Genomic DNA, 14,453 nt, shown 5'->3' with positions numbered 1-14,453 from the left:
CTCCCTGATGTTATGAGGGATCAGCCAGAAAGGGGTCATGAGGCTGGGCGTCACTCTTAGGGGTCACTGGGAGGCAGAGTGATACTGAGCATGGCCTCTTAGCTACCCTCTAGCCCATGGTTCCAGAAACCCCCAAATCTCTGTCTTACTTGGCCACCCCCAATATAATGGAAACCCCCAGGTCCAAGTCTGCTCTGTTTCAGATGCCCGAGACAGGGGAATCGGCCCCCCCCCAGCTCTCTAACCTCCCCCATGCACCCCATATCTCTCCTGGGATTAATGTGCTAATTGCTGAATGTGGGAGTGGGGCGCCCACACCCTAGTCAGCAGCTCCCTCCCAAAGTGCTTGGCTTTCCCCTCCGCACGTGCGCCCAGGTGTGTGTGTGTGGGTGACCTGAGCAGCCCAGGGATGGGCTCTGGGGGCAGTGGGAGAATCCTGGGAGAGGAGCACACCCCATCCTGCCCACCACCTGCCCTGCCCTGCTCTGTGCCCAGAGTACAGCCCATGGGGTGATGCCCCTGGGCAGAGAGGGACCCTGTGGTCTGGGCAGGGAGCTGCAAGCAAGAGGTTGGGGGCAATTTCTCAGGCACCCAGCCTCAGCAGCGCCTCACACGGGTTGGGGATTAAAGGCATGTGTGAGGAGTGGGGTGCATGCTCAGCAGCAGGGGGCAACACAGTTGAGTGACTGTTGAGATTGGGGCACAGGAGGAGGGGGAAATGAGAGTCTCAGGGCTTTGGAGGCTCTTTGCAGAAGATTCCCGAATTGAAGTCTACCTTAGCATAGTGGGGAGGACATATTTGCCTTGCACATGGAAGACCCGAGTTCGACCCCTAGCAACCCATATGGTCCCTGGAGCTTGCCAGGAATGATTCCTGAGCACAGAGCTAGGAGTAACTTGAACACCATGCGGTGTGGCCCAAAAACCAAAAAAAAAAAAAAAAAAGTTCCTGAATTCAGTGTGTCAGTCCTCTGCCACTGTCAACCCACATCACGGACCCCTCATATCTAACTAAGGGGGGCCTTCCTGTGGTTTCTGGCTCACTGAGTTTACTTTAGAGCAAGGACTTGCTCCTCAAACTGTGCCTTGCTGGGCCCAGCCTGGATGCAGGCAGAGGGGGACTAGGGGGAACCCTATTGTCTCAGATGCCTGTTAGGCCTGGCCTCCACTAGCTTCTGGGGAACTGGCCACCACCAATCAGTCTCTATGTGTGAGAGACTGCATGCATGGCTAGTACCCATGGAAGGATGTACGAACCCTCAGCCACGGTAACTGCCGTGGGTTCTAGGGACCACAGGCCTGGGCAGGTGCTTCAAGTTCCCCATCTCCCTTCTCTCTCGCAGACCAATGATGCCTTAGGCGCCACCTGGAACTGGCTCTACTTCATCCCCCTCATCATCATCGGGTCCTTCTTCGTGCTCAACCTTGTCCTGGGAGTGCTGTCTGGGTAAGTCCCCTAACCCCATGCTTGCGCCCCAAACCCTCACTGGCTGGATTGTCCACTTCCTGCTTCTGGCTTGGCAGATTCATGCCTTTAGCCTATGTTGACCTGATGCTCTGCTGTGGTCTGGCCACCTGCCATCAGTCGGGGCCTTGGATTAGGAGCAGTTACTGGTGAGAGGCGCTTGCATCGTCCTCCCCTGTGTGCTCCTGGCCTTGTGCGGTAACATTGCAAGTGGGGTCCAGACAAGGCTATCCTGTTCAGACTGTGGCTCTTTGAGTATGGATCGTCTTTTTTATTTTCTGCTGTGAGTCTGTGAGTATTGGTCGTCAGAACCTTGGTGCCCTAATGCTTCATCTACGAGCAGCTCAAAGTCCAAGGCACAGGGTCAGCCCTGGAAAATAATGGTTTAACCCGCCTGATACCCCTACATGCTCCAGCAGTGGTGGACAGGCCGACGGGGTCATCTTTGGGTAATTAAGTGAGCCTGGTTGTTAATGTTGGGGTGAAAGATGGATCTCGAACATCAGGTGTCATGGTCTCATGAAGAAGTTGGGGTGCTGTTTGGGCTTTCATGTCTGTACCAGATAAAATGGGGAGGCCTGGCACATTCCGGTCCTCAGCCTTGGACCAGCCTTGGACAGAGTCGGGCTGTTTCTTGAAAAGTGAGTGTAACCAGAGGGCAAGTTTCTAGAAGGGGCTGTGGAGTTTTGAGACGGGGTCATATTCATTTTTCCGCAGAACTTGAGCAGAATTTCTTGTCACGGATGCCTGAAATGTGGAAAGCCTCAGGCTTGGGTTTGAAAGGAGACCCATGGGGCTATCTCTGGAGGGGTAATACTAGAAGCGAGCAGGGCCCTGCCAGCCAGCCCCCCAACAGTCTGGGTGGGCGCTGTGGGCACCTACTTTAGAACAGGCTGGCAGGTTGTCTCCTGGTGTCATGGCACCCCAAGCTCTGATTCGGATGTGATGACCTGACATGGCCTGGAGACATGCCTCTTTGGTGTTTCTGTTTGTTTGTGGGATTGTGTTTGTTTTATTTTGGGGCCACATCTGGCGATGCTCAAGGCTTACTCCTGACTCTGTACTTAGGAGTCACTCCAGGCAGGCTTGGAGGACACTATGGGATGCAAGGAATCAAACCCAGATCGGCTGTGTGCAAGGCACTCCCTATTGTTCAATGGCTCCAACCTCTCACTAGCATTTCTGGGAGAGTTTACAAAGTGCTGCAGCAGCTGGTAGCAGCCAGGACTGTCATTTGCAGGCATGTTATGTTGGGGGCCTCTGGATATTTCTGCCCCGTTGTCATTTTCACCTCCAGCTGAGGGGTGCATGGAGGGTGCTGTGCTGGCGTCTGGGCAGAAGCAGCATTGGGCCTAGGGAGCCCTGGGCTTTCTCCTCTCCCTGAGTGGCTCTTATGCTTTTCCAGGGGATGCATGTTCTCAGGGTGTCCACAGCAGCTCAGGGGAAGTTGTAAGGTTTCATCATCTCCAGAGAGGTCAGCTGGTCCTCATGCCCCACAGATGGATTAGGCGTCACTGCCCTGTACTGGACAGTTGTAGGGGATGCGGGCCACCCCCACCAGTCCGAGTGTGCCTGTGATGGCGGCTGTCCCCCAAGTCCAGCACCCTGTGCTCCATATTTTGCCATTTGCAGAGCGGAAGGAAGCTCATGGCTGCAGCCACTGCGGCTTTCATGAGTCTCCTCGGAAATGGATCTGATGAAAACCATTCGCGCCAGCCTGAGGAGCTGCAGAGCTTCCCGTGTCCATGGCAACAGTGCTGGGCTGCAGAGTCCAGGTCCTGGAGCTCAGCAGAGACTAACGCGTAGTGGGGAGGGAATGGCCCAGCCCAGCAGCTCAGAAGTTCTGCTGGGGGTGCAGCCTGGGGCTAGGCTCCTTTTTGCACACCCCTAATCCCCAGCTTTGCTGTGTGTAGATGGGAAAGGGGGTGCTGATTTGGGGCCACGCCTGGTAGTGCTCAGGGCTCAATTCTGGCTCTGCACTCAGGGATCACTCCTGACAGGGCTCAGGGGGGTATCCTTTGGGGTGCTGGGGATTGAACCTGGGTCTACTGAGTGCAAGAGAAATGCCCTTCCTGCTGTGCTTTTCCTCCAGTCCCGAGAAAGCAGAATCTTTATTAAGAAAATCATGCTGGGGAGATGTGCTAGCAGCAATGCTTTGATTTTATTATATCCTATATGTATTTTATTTTTTCAGGGGGGGTTTACCTAATCAGTGGGGTGGTGGCATGATGATGCTACCGCTGGATGGGTTGCTGCTCCTTGGACACCCCCAGGACCTGGTGTTCCATGGGCCTCCGTGTACCAGTAATGCCTGGAGACTCCATATGGGGCCTGGATGAAACCTAGCCTGGGCACATGCAAGGATCTGACCCCCTGCACTATCCCTTGGCCTCAGTTCACTCTGCTTCAGCATCTGAGCCGGTTCTTGGCCTGGGGAGCAGCAATTTCTGGGTCAGTTCTCTTCACAGAGCTGGGATAATGGGGCAGAAGTCAGGGCCCCCTGAGAGAGCATGAATGGTGCCCCACCATTGAGCCCCGCCCAGCACACTGACATGCAAGGTGAACCCGTGTCCACGTGGGCTGGCCACACTCAGGACTGCTGCAATGCCAGGGGCCTGTGGCCCTAGCAGAGGCGTGGCAGGTTATCATAATCTTCTCTGTGGCAGTCTGGAAGAAACCAGGTTCTCTCCCAAATCTGTGAGCAAACCCAAGTTTGGGTACTGAGACCCTCCCAGAATTACCAGGCTGGCCCCCATTGCCTTCTCAGCACCTTTGCCCCATCACAGGGATGCCCAAGTCTTCCTGCTCGCTGCCCTTGGGTCAGCTCCTGGGCTCCACACTGAACATACTTGTCTTTCAGCTCCTTGCTGGCCTTATCACGTGACTTTCTGCCCCCCCCCCCAACCCTGACCCTGTCCCATCCTTGTGCTGCCCACTCCACCCCCCAGCCCTGTGCACTTGTCTGTCCATCGCAGAACTGCTTATTCAGAATAACATGGTGTAATTTGGTTATGGGATTTAATCTTTATCAATGTCCATGCAGTGAATACTCCTCCCGCCTGCTGCTGTGGGCCATTATCGTGGTGAATTTGTGAATCTGCCTTGCTGAGTCCTAATCACTTTGTCATAGAATCCTGGGCACTTGTTGGAGGCTGCCACAGGCTCAGAGCGACTCTGGTGGCCTGAATTTGGTGACCAGGCCTCCCATTGGCTGCTCTTCCTCTATTCTTCTTGGTGTCTTCATGGGCTCAGGAGACAGAGCTGCAGCCCTGCTTAGCTACACCAGGCCCATTGCAGAGGGTTTGTGTGCCCCCCAGAGCAGTGCTATGGGGTACCAAGGAAGGCCTACCATGCAAGGTATCCCAGAGCTTCTGCCTTCCCCCCCAAATTACACAGACCACCTGCCCGTGAGCTAGTTCTCAGAAGACCTCAGCATCTTTTTTTTTTTTTTTGGTTTTTGGTTTTTGGTTCACACCTGGCAGTGCTCAGGGATTACTCCTGGCTCTACGCTCAGAACTCGCTCCTGGCATGCTCGGGGGACCATATGGGATGCCGGGATTCGAACCACCATCCTTCTGCATGCAAGGCAAACGCCTTACCTCCATGCTATCTCTCCGGCCCCTCAGCATCTTTTAAAAGTCTCGGTCTGCTGTTCTGCTCTCTGCCCAGTTTCCTTTGGGCCCATTTTCTCCTTCTCCTCCACACTTACAATCACCCACTTGTAGGCCTGAGAAACAGTGCAGAGGTGAAGGCTCCCACCTTACATGTAGCCAGCCCCAGTTCAATCCTCCGTGCTGCACAGTGTCCCCAAACACCACCAGGAGGAGTCCCTGAGCACTGTGGGGTGTAGCTTTTCCAAAAGGCAACCTCATCCCCCCCCAAATATTCCCTTGAATGGCAAAAGATTTAGGGGCATCCATGTCTTCCTGTGGCTGGGATTGACCTCGCCTGTCCTGGTTCCATGCCCCAGGCAGAGATGGCCACCTGCATCCCCATGCTGGCCCAAGGTGCCCCTTGTAGGCATACGTTCATGCCCTTCCTCCTGCCATGGGGTGATTATCTTGAAAAGGAGTCCACCCTTGGGGCCCTTTTTATTTTGGGAGAGAGGCTGAGTTTGCAGCGTTGGACAGGGTAACTTTGCTCCTAAAACTGGACTCAGTTTCTCTCTCTGTGAGTCTGTCTGTGTTGTGTGGCCCAAACTTCAGAAGGCTCCCTCTTCGCATTCTACATCACATCCCCTCGCCCTTCCTGAGCTCCCCCTTTCCTTTTTCCCTTTTTAAGAACCACACCAGTGATTCTCAGGGCTTTCTCTTGACTCTGTGCTCAACAGTGACCCCTGGTGGTGCTTCATGCATCCTATGAGGCCACATCCAAGGCACGCAACCTGCCCACTGAACCATCTCTCTGGCTCTTCTGTCTGTGATGACATTTGTTGTCCTTGATAGTGGCCCCACTCTGTTTAGCCAGATGCTTTCGCTCCTGGCAATCTTGAGGGACTATATGGGATGCTGGGAATCAAACTGGAGTCCATTCGGGGTTGGACGCATGCAAGACAAACACCTACCGCTGTGCAATCGCTTCGGCCCCTAGCCAGGTGCTTTCTTCTCCTTGAGCCTCTCACAGGTCCAGGGAACTGGGGCATCTGCACCCTAGTTGCCTCGTTCCTCATTCTCCCTTCACTAACCCAGCCTTTTCCCCATCACCACACTTCTTCCACACAAGGACATTTGATTATGTGATTTGTGCGTCTTCTTCCTTCATAAAGGGCTTCCATGACCTAAACTGACTGATTAATGTGGCATTTCACTGTTTTTTTTTTTTTTTTTTTTCAACAGGGAGTGATTGAATCTCTGAGACAAGATAGGCCAAAATCCTTGCTCTGGGGAAGCTTCAATCCCAGCACAGAGGACTAGGGGTTGGGTGTTTTCAGAAGATTGGGTTTTTGGGCTGACACGTCAAGTTCTTCTTGCAAAGGACATTTTTGGGGCCTGAGGTACAGGGCCTCCTGCTGGTGAAGGAAGCACTGGGCCCTGCAGCATTGGCTCCCTCTGTCCCTGGAGGAAGGAAAGAAATATTTCAAATCACAAAAAACTCTCCCCCAAACTTCAGCCTTGTAGATTTACTGCTCATAAGCCATAAGGGAGATTTTTCGTTTTTACTTTATTGCAATTGATCTGAAAAGCTGAGTGTGCCGGTAAACACAGGCACAGTTGCCCAGGATTAAAAGTCCAGAGAGCCCTTCCAGGTGGTCCTACTGCCAGATTAACCCTGGAAACAGCCAACTTCTCATTCAGCATAGTGGAGTGACTTGGACTCTACCTGTAGTGCTTACTCTGGTCTTACTGGCTTTTGCCAGTGCATGTGTGTGCATGTTTGTGTACATATGTGCATGTGGGGGGCTCTGTGTAGTTTCTTTTCTACTTGTTTGTTTGGGGGCCACACCCAGTGATGCTCAGGGCTTTTACTCTTGGCTCTGTACTCGGGAATTACTCTCGGCAGTGCTGGAGGGCCCTGTGGGGTGCCGGGATTGAAACCAGGTCAGCCCTGTGCAAGGAAAGTGTCCTCTCTGCTGTGTTATCACTCTGCCCAGTTCTGAGTCACTTCATGTCGATGTGTGTGGCCACCTGCAGAGCCCCCACAGAGCCACTGTGTCCCCTTACACCCTCCCGCATGACCCTCCATGGTCACTCATGCCCACCATCATCCCCCTTCCCTGCTGACCCACACTCAGCCCTTTCCCATGTGGCCATTTGAAGAAGATTCCTAGGAGCAGGATCAAACGGTGTCACCTTTGGAGACTGACCAGTTGTTTCTCCTTTCCCTTTCCCTCGGTTGTTTTCTTTGGGCTCCATTCAGTGCACTGCGTCTATTCATTGTTCCTTCCTTTTCATTTCTGTGGGTTTCTAAGTGTTGGCCCAGAGTCTGAGGACCTGCGGTTGGCCCAGTATGAGGTTTTCTGAAGCTACTTGGCTTGTGGCCAGCTCTGTTCTGTGTTGGAAAAAGCGGCCAACAAGCGCCGTTTGGGGTTTCTTGCCAGAGGAGCTGCATTTTTCGTCCTGGTCCAGAGTTGTGCCAAAGTTCAGGGGACCTTGGGCAAAGACAGGTCTGACTTTGGAAGGAATTTTATTTTTAGAGCGACAGTTTCGCTTCAGCCCTGCAGCAGTGTGGGGTCCTGGCCTTCCCCTACAACCATACTCGCTGGCTTAAAAAAATCAAATACTGGGGGCTAGAGAGAGCACAGTGGGAGGGCACTTGCCTTGCATACAGTTGACCTTGGTTTGATCCCTGGCATTCCATAGGGTCCCCTAAGCACCACCAAGAGTGATATTTGAGCACAGAGAAATCCCTAAACACTGCTTAATGGGCATCCCTAACCCCTCAAAAAAAATCTAGACACTGGTAACACAAACTGATGTTGAAACTTCCAGACCAGTTTTCAATACATTTATCAGGGTTTGAGGATGCCTGACATGTTCACTTTGGTGCTGGGTACCTGGGTCCCAACTCCTGTGTCACACTCAGACACTGCCAGAGGAGCTTCCACACCAGAAGCAGAACAAATACACCATGATGCTTCACCAGTGGCTTAATTTCAGGGTGCCAATGTGGGGGTCTGGTCTGGCCATCTGAAGCTCCTTCAGATGCTGCTTGGGGACGGGGTGGGGTGTCCTGTGATTCCCAGAATAGAACCTGGGTGCTAACCATTGCATTAGCTCCTGCCTCCAGGAGCTCACATTTCAGGAGGGGAAATTCAGGCCAGTAAAATCTTTGTCAACAGAATGAAGTGAAGTTTTTCCCCCTGTTGCAACATTTGTAGGCATTTGATCTAACTGTACTATGGGGCGGCTGTCTCTCATCCTGCATTTAGTAAGATGCTCTGCAGTGAACCTCTGTTACGTATGTGCTCGAAGGTTGGCTTGCCTCCCTCCCAGCCTCAGCTTTCCCCCCCATCACGTCCTCCCTGCACCCCATCACAGGCTCCTGCTTTTTTTGGGTTGCCCAGGTTCCTTCACATCCCTTTCTTTGCTCCTGGGCCTAGAAATCACTACCTGCTCCCCCAATCCACTTCCCCCCCTGCCTTTGCTGATGGGGAACACCCTTCATGGTTCGGTGAGGTTCCCCCTGGACCCCTGTAGCATGTCCTGGCCAGCCACACTCTCCTTGCTCCCTCCATCCAGTGTTGGGGTTTTGCCTCTAATTCGGGAGCTCAAAATGTACTTTTGTTCCCCTGCACTTAGTATGTCCCATCCTCAGACACAGTTGGTTCCTGTCAATGCTCCCCAGTAGATGGATGCAAAGAGGGGCATCTCTTCTCTTCAGCAGGCCTGATCTCCCAGGACCTTTCTTTAATGTTTAGGACTCCCATATTAGTTTTTAGGAGCTGGGAGGTATCTCAGAAGTGTGCCGAGGTCTCTGTGAGCTAGAGAAAGAGGAGATGTTCGGCTCTCGTCTACTGCAAGGGTGGGAAGGGATGAGTCTGGGCCATGGCAATGCAGCTACTGGGGGGCTCTGTGACATCTCAGGGGCTATTGTAATGGGCCCTGTTTGCTGTAGTGCATCCATTGCCATCTGTGACTTTACAGGATGGGGAAATGTTTTCTGGTCTCACTAGTTACCTGGGTTGGTGGTGTAGCTGTGCCTGGAAATAGGGGCCTAGCGTTGGCACCCTGGAAGGTGACACATGCCCCCCCCTCCACCTCTCCTGGCCCTGCTCGAGTCCTCACAGCCTGCTACTTCCCTGGTGCAGAGCTTTCCTGGCTGTTCTTTTGGTGTCACCAGAGTCAGTCGGCATTGTGCCCCGAGTTCTTTATTTTCCCCTGTGATGTGAAGAGCATCACTACGATCTTAACACTTAATTATTTTGGCATCCCAAAATACTTCTTAGGTAGCAAAAATATTGAAATTGCTCCTCCCTGGAGAAGCAGCTCTGCGGGGAGGTCCCCTAGCCCAGGAGTGGTGCAGGGGGACAGGCTTGTGGGAAGACAGGCCTGTGGGGAGACAGGTCCTGTGGAAGAATAGGCCCAGCCCCACACCGCATGCTGCTCCCCCCGCCCAGCTCCTCGGGCATCTGCTCCTAAATCCAGATACTGAGTCCACCCTGAGTCTCCTCCAGAGTTCATGCTGGTGGGAGCAAAGTGGGTCTCTTCCCTCCCACACTCCACTCTGCTCTACTGGAAGTGCCCCTATCTCCTGGTCCACGGGCTGCCCTGCCCCCTCTGCCTGTGGGCACAACCAAACCACATGGGATGGAGGACATGGAATTGTGGTAGGCTTTGGGGACACGGGATCTGTGGGCGGAACTCGCCCTCAGCAGTGGGGGAGAGGTTTGTGGGGAGCATTGTGGAAGCATCTGTGCTGGGAGCAAAGATGTGCTGACCCCCTGTTGCTTGGGTGATTATTGGCAGTCCAGGCCCAGCTAGGTGATATTGCCCAACCTGATGGGTGCTAGGGGGCCATCTGGGCACCTCATCCCCTTCCAGGATTTCTGCAGGTGTATCCCTCGACCCACCCCCAGTCCCCAGAGGGGAGCTCAATGGTGCTGGTGTCAGCCAGTGGGAGGGCCTTGGTGGCTGGAATCAGGGCTCTGGTGCTGAGCAGCCCCACCCCCCAATTCCCTTCACGTTCACCTATGAATAGTGCTGGCCCAGTGCTCAGAGGGAACCCCCAGGCCAAGCATTGGCCCAGATTGTCACCCATGTGAGTGACAGCACTGTTCCTTGTCGCTTACTCGTTTCTGCACAGTAGCTGTGACTCCTGTGTCACTGTACTTGGGGCAAGAGAACATTCCTCCTTACCCCACCGATGCTCCCCACCCAACCCTGTCCCTTTCTCTGGGAGATGGTCTCATTCCTAGGAAACAGGTTGGCCATAAGGTGGCCCCTTTCTGCCAGAGAATTGGGGAAACTGAGGCCATGAGGGTTAGCAGGGATGGTGAGATTTGGGGGCCTAGGCATGGTCACCCTGCCCAGAATGGAGTGCTGAGTCTGAGCCTTCCTCCTGTTTCATGGTCACTCTCCTTTCCCAGTCATGGTGCTTTGGGCCACCATTGGGGTTGCCCCTTACTTCCCCTTGCAGAGACCTGGGCAGGTCTGAGGTGACTGTGAGGGCAGAGAGAGTGACCAAGCTCCTGCCCAGACGGTGCTCATTGTCATTCCCTCTGTACCTGCTCACCTGTGCCAGGAGGTCACTGCCACATGCCGTGAACTGCTTTCGGAAAGTCAGAGAGACAATTGTGGGCACAGCTGGACCCTAGGCTGGCAAGGACCACATGTGAGGATTTTGAGGGGCCTAATATAGGGATCTGGGGCCCACGGACCCCTGCCCTTCACCTGTCTTTCCTGGCCCTGGGTGGTGCCTCTTCCTCACTCAGAGCTGTGTAGCCTTGACTACTGCACTCACCTCTGTACCAGAAGGGTCTGTACCCACTTTCTGGCCAGTCCCTGGAGTCTGGGCTGAATGCCAGATGAAGTTATTTGAGCCTTAGCCTTGAAGAGGGGTTGTTGGGAAGAGGGATGTTCTGGGATCCCCAGCACAGACCAGAGTGTCTCCCCTGCAGGTACCTATCACAGTGGCCTGTGCCCCCCCCAGGCGTAAATGGGGGTACAACATTGCCAGTCTAGTTGTGCTGGCGGGCAAGTTACCTGAGTTTTCCATGTTCTGAGTAAGCTGTGGATTGCCCGTTTCTCTGGGGAAATGTCTTTTCAGCCAGGATCTCCAGCTGCAAACACCCCATTGCCCTTGTCACCCCTCCTGCTTTGATCACTCCCCAAGTATCTGTGGAGGAGTCTACACAGTCCCAGCCACCCTCTTTACCACCCGAATCTTCCAGGCTGTTTCCCATGGCTGATGTGTGATGAATCTGGTCTGGGGCTTATATAAGTGGCAGGATTCTGTCTGCCTCCCTGCAGGAGGGAAGAGGGACGGTGGGGTGCTGTGAGAATCTAGGTCCCTGTCCCTGGCCTTGCAGGGCTTTGGAGTCGCTGCACCCATGCTGACCCAGGCCAACCTGACCCTGAGAGATGCTGGTGGCAGCCTCTGTGGATGTGCAAGGTGTGTGCTCCGATGGTGTGTCCTCTGCAGAAACCCTGGCGGGAGAGGGGAGATAGGCCGCCGAGTTCATGGAAGGGATCCGAGGAGCTGAGATCAACTTTGAAAAAAATCCCAGTTGCCATGACAATATAATGAGCTTCCAAATGTCTCTGAACTGGTTTTGCATGGGGAGTTTCGGAGTGGGGGGTGGGGGAAACTGCGGCCCCAGGAGCCCAGAAGGAAGAATCAAAATTCAGAACAATGATAAGAATGACAATAGCAACAAGGATAAAACTGTGATTCCCTGGCGCTCAGCTCAGTGCTCCGCACAAGCAGCTGCATCAGTGGCCCATGCATGCCGAGTCCAAATGCATGCTTCGGGGGAGTCCCTATGGGCCTCGGGGACGCTCGGCGGCTGGCCGTGGGCTGAATGAGTGAGTCTGAGACAAGCCGCTGCGTGCTGCGTGAGCAGATTGTACAGGGAACAGCCCAGAAGCCGAGCCCTCCCGGCCTCCCCCCTCCTCCCCTGCCCCAGCCCTTCCAGCTGGCATCGCAGACGCTCAGCATGCAGCCATGGCAGGCGGGTGTGTGCAGCCAGCCTCTCCTCTGCAGGACCCCGCTTCCTCCCAGTGGCCTCTACTTTCAGGCCATGACCCCATAGAGGCAACTTTAGGCTACGTCCTCCCCCTGGGAGACCTTCCCAGATTAGGGTGCATGCAGACATGCCCATTCTCACTCCCCCAGTTGCAGGCTGGTCTCTGCAGTTCAGCACCCCCTGCTTAAACTCAGGGGCTTTTCTGCAGGAGAGCAGAGTCTGGCAAGAATCTGGCATGAGACCATCAGCTCTGATGGTCTGTTGGCTGCCCTCCAGTGGGGAAGGACCCGACCTCCAAACTTGCAGTAAGGGGTGGGAGCTGGTTCCAATTTGGAGGTTCCACGGGGCCACTCTGGACCTTAAGGACCCAAAAGGCATCATTCAGCCTGGCCCCTAGCCCCAGGCACTCTTCCAAGATGCTTTTGCAGAAGGAATCTGACAGCCCTGTGGCCTGGTTCCGGTTATCTGGCCGGTTCCCCCCACCCCCACTGCTCCCTCCTCCCGTCCTTGTGTCACTGGCTCCCCTGGCAGCAAATATCCCTCCGCATCCCTGCTTGGCCATGGCTCCCTTCCTCCCTCAGTCCCTTCTGAGCAGCCTTGAATGGGGGACTTTGCCGCCCCCTTGTGCTCGCTCAGTGATCAGCGCCCACTGGCCTGTATTCACTGACCCTTAGGTGTTATCCATTGAGCCCCTTGGCTGGTCCAGATGTCCTCAGGGTCACTGGAACTTGTGGGAGCTTCTTCCTGTGGGAGGAGGGTACAGGGCCGGCTAGATTGTCAGAACTTTCGTTCAAGTTCGGGGGCACTGGAGTAATAGGACAGAGGGGAGGGCATTGGTCTTGTATGCAGCAGACTTGATTTCGGTCCTGAGCCTCTCTCCAGGAGAGACCCCCCTGAGCCTATAGGAATAAGCCCTGAGCACAGAGCCAGGAGTAACTCCTTGAGCACTGTCAGGTATGGCTCCAAATCCAGCAGATCCCACTGCACAGGCAGTCCTTTGCAGCAGGCTCACTTCCTTGCCAAGAAGGGTCCCCCTCTGCTTCTGGCCTCATATGCATGGGGAGGGTCTCCCCCCTCCCTCATTGGGGTTTCTTTCCTTTCTGGCAGTGTTTGTCTCCTGTGACTTGTGGAGCATCTGAGACTCAGTTTGCTCCTCTGGGGGGCCGTCCATGCTACACCTGTACCCATGGGCTCAGGGTGGGGGAGTTGAAGCTGTTTTCATGTGGGGCTACACGCAGCTGTGCTCAGGGTTGACTCCTGGCACTGTGCTCAGCAGTAACTCCAGATGGGACTCTAGTGATGCTGAATTAAATTTAGGTATCTTCATGCAAGGCCAGGGCCTTACACACTGTTCTGTCTCTCCGTATCCCACAAATGGGTTGATTTTGAGGGTGGATGGCATTTGAGAGGGTCAGACCAGGAGAGAGAAATGGGCCAATGACCACTTGCAGCTTGAAAATCTTTAAGTCATCTAGTTCTTGCTCTAAAGGCACATTTTCTTGGGTCCACGTGGTGTCTGTAGTCAAGAGAAGGGCTCTCCCTCCTCCCTCTATGTCTCTTCCCTTTCCCTCTCCTTCCTCCCTTATTTCTTCCTACCCTCCCTTCCTTTCTTATCTTCTTCCTACCCCCTTCCTTCTCTCCTTCCTTTATTTCTTCCATCTTCCCTTTCTAACCTTTTGAATCTAAGCAGCTCACAGCTGCTTCCCTCCCTCAGCCACTTTCCTTTGTGTTCCTGGATCAGGCTTTGTCTGAATTTTGGGGTGCTTCCTGGACACTGCACAATATCACTGAAATTCTTCACCGCCTTTATTTGGGAATGAGGGTCACACTCCTGAGTGTGTCTCTGGACCATGGCACCTATGAGTGGGTGTGGGAGGTTTTGTATTTATTAGCCTATTCATGGTTTATGCTTTTTTTTATACCCCAAATCTTCAATGTCTGCTTTTATGTTTTTTTCCCCCCAAGTCTTGCAGAGTTTTTCCAGGGAAGCCTTTGCTTACATTGGATTATAGTGAATGATTTAGGGCTAGGATCCATCTCCATTGTTTTTCCTCCATCAACAATGGCCTAACACCAATCACAGGAACCCCGAGACATTTAACTGCTTTAAAATAATAAATAAAATATGTGAATATTAATATTTTTGTCAGGTTCTATGAAAATTTGTTAGGATTTTTATTGTGTCCAGTGGCTCAATATATGTAGAACTGATATTTATGGGTGATGTCTGTTCACAAATATATGTCCCTCACAGGATTTCAGATTCTCCGAAAGCTTAGCAGGTCTTGCTTTAGATTTGTTCCGAGGTGTCTAATGATTTTCATTTCTTTCACAAATGGGACCTTTTCATTATTAAATAATCAT

At 53.5% G+C, this 14,453-nt stretch overlaps 1 protein-coding gene across 1 annotated transcript in view; it reads left to right on the top strand.

Annotated features, from left to right (window-relative positions):
* CACNA1E (calcium voltage-gated channel subunit alpha1 E) overlaps nucleotides 1-14,453 on the top strand; it is a 123,878-nt gene that overhangs the window by 66,688 nt on the left and 42,737 nt on the right. Inside the window, exon 7 of the mRNA XM_049776647.1 lies at nucleotides 1,344-1,447. Coding sequence (XP_049632604.1) covers nucleotides 1,344-1,447 — 104 coding nt within the window. The remainder of the gene's footprint in view (nucleotides 1-1,343; nucleotides 1,448-14,453) is intronic.

Source organism: Suncus etruscus, chromosome 7, assembly GCF_024139225.1.
Source record: "Suncus etruscus isolate mSunEtr1 chromosome 7, mSunEtr1.pri.cur, whole genome shotgun sequence".
NCBI lineage: Eukaryota > Metazoa > Chordata > Mammalia > Eulipotyphla > Soricidae > Suncus > Suncus etruscus.
Note: the sequence above shows the minus strand (reverse complement) of the source record. Positions and strands in the feature narration are given on the sequence as shown.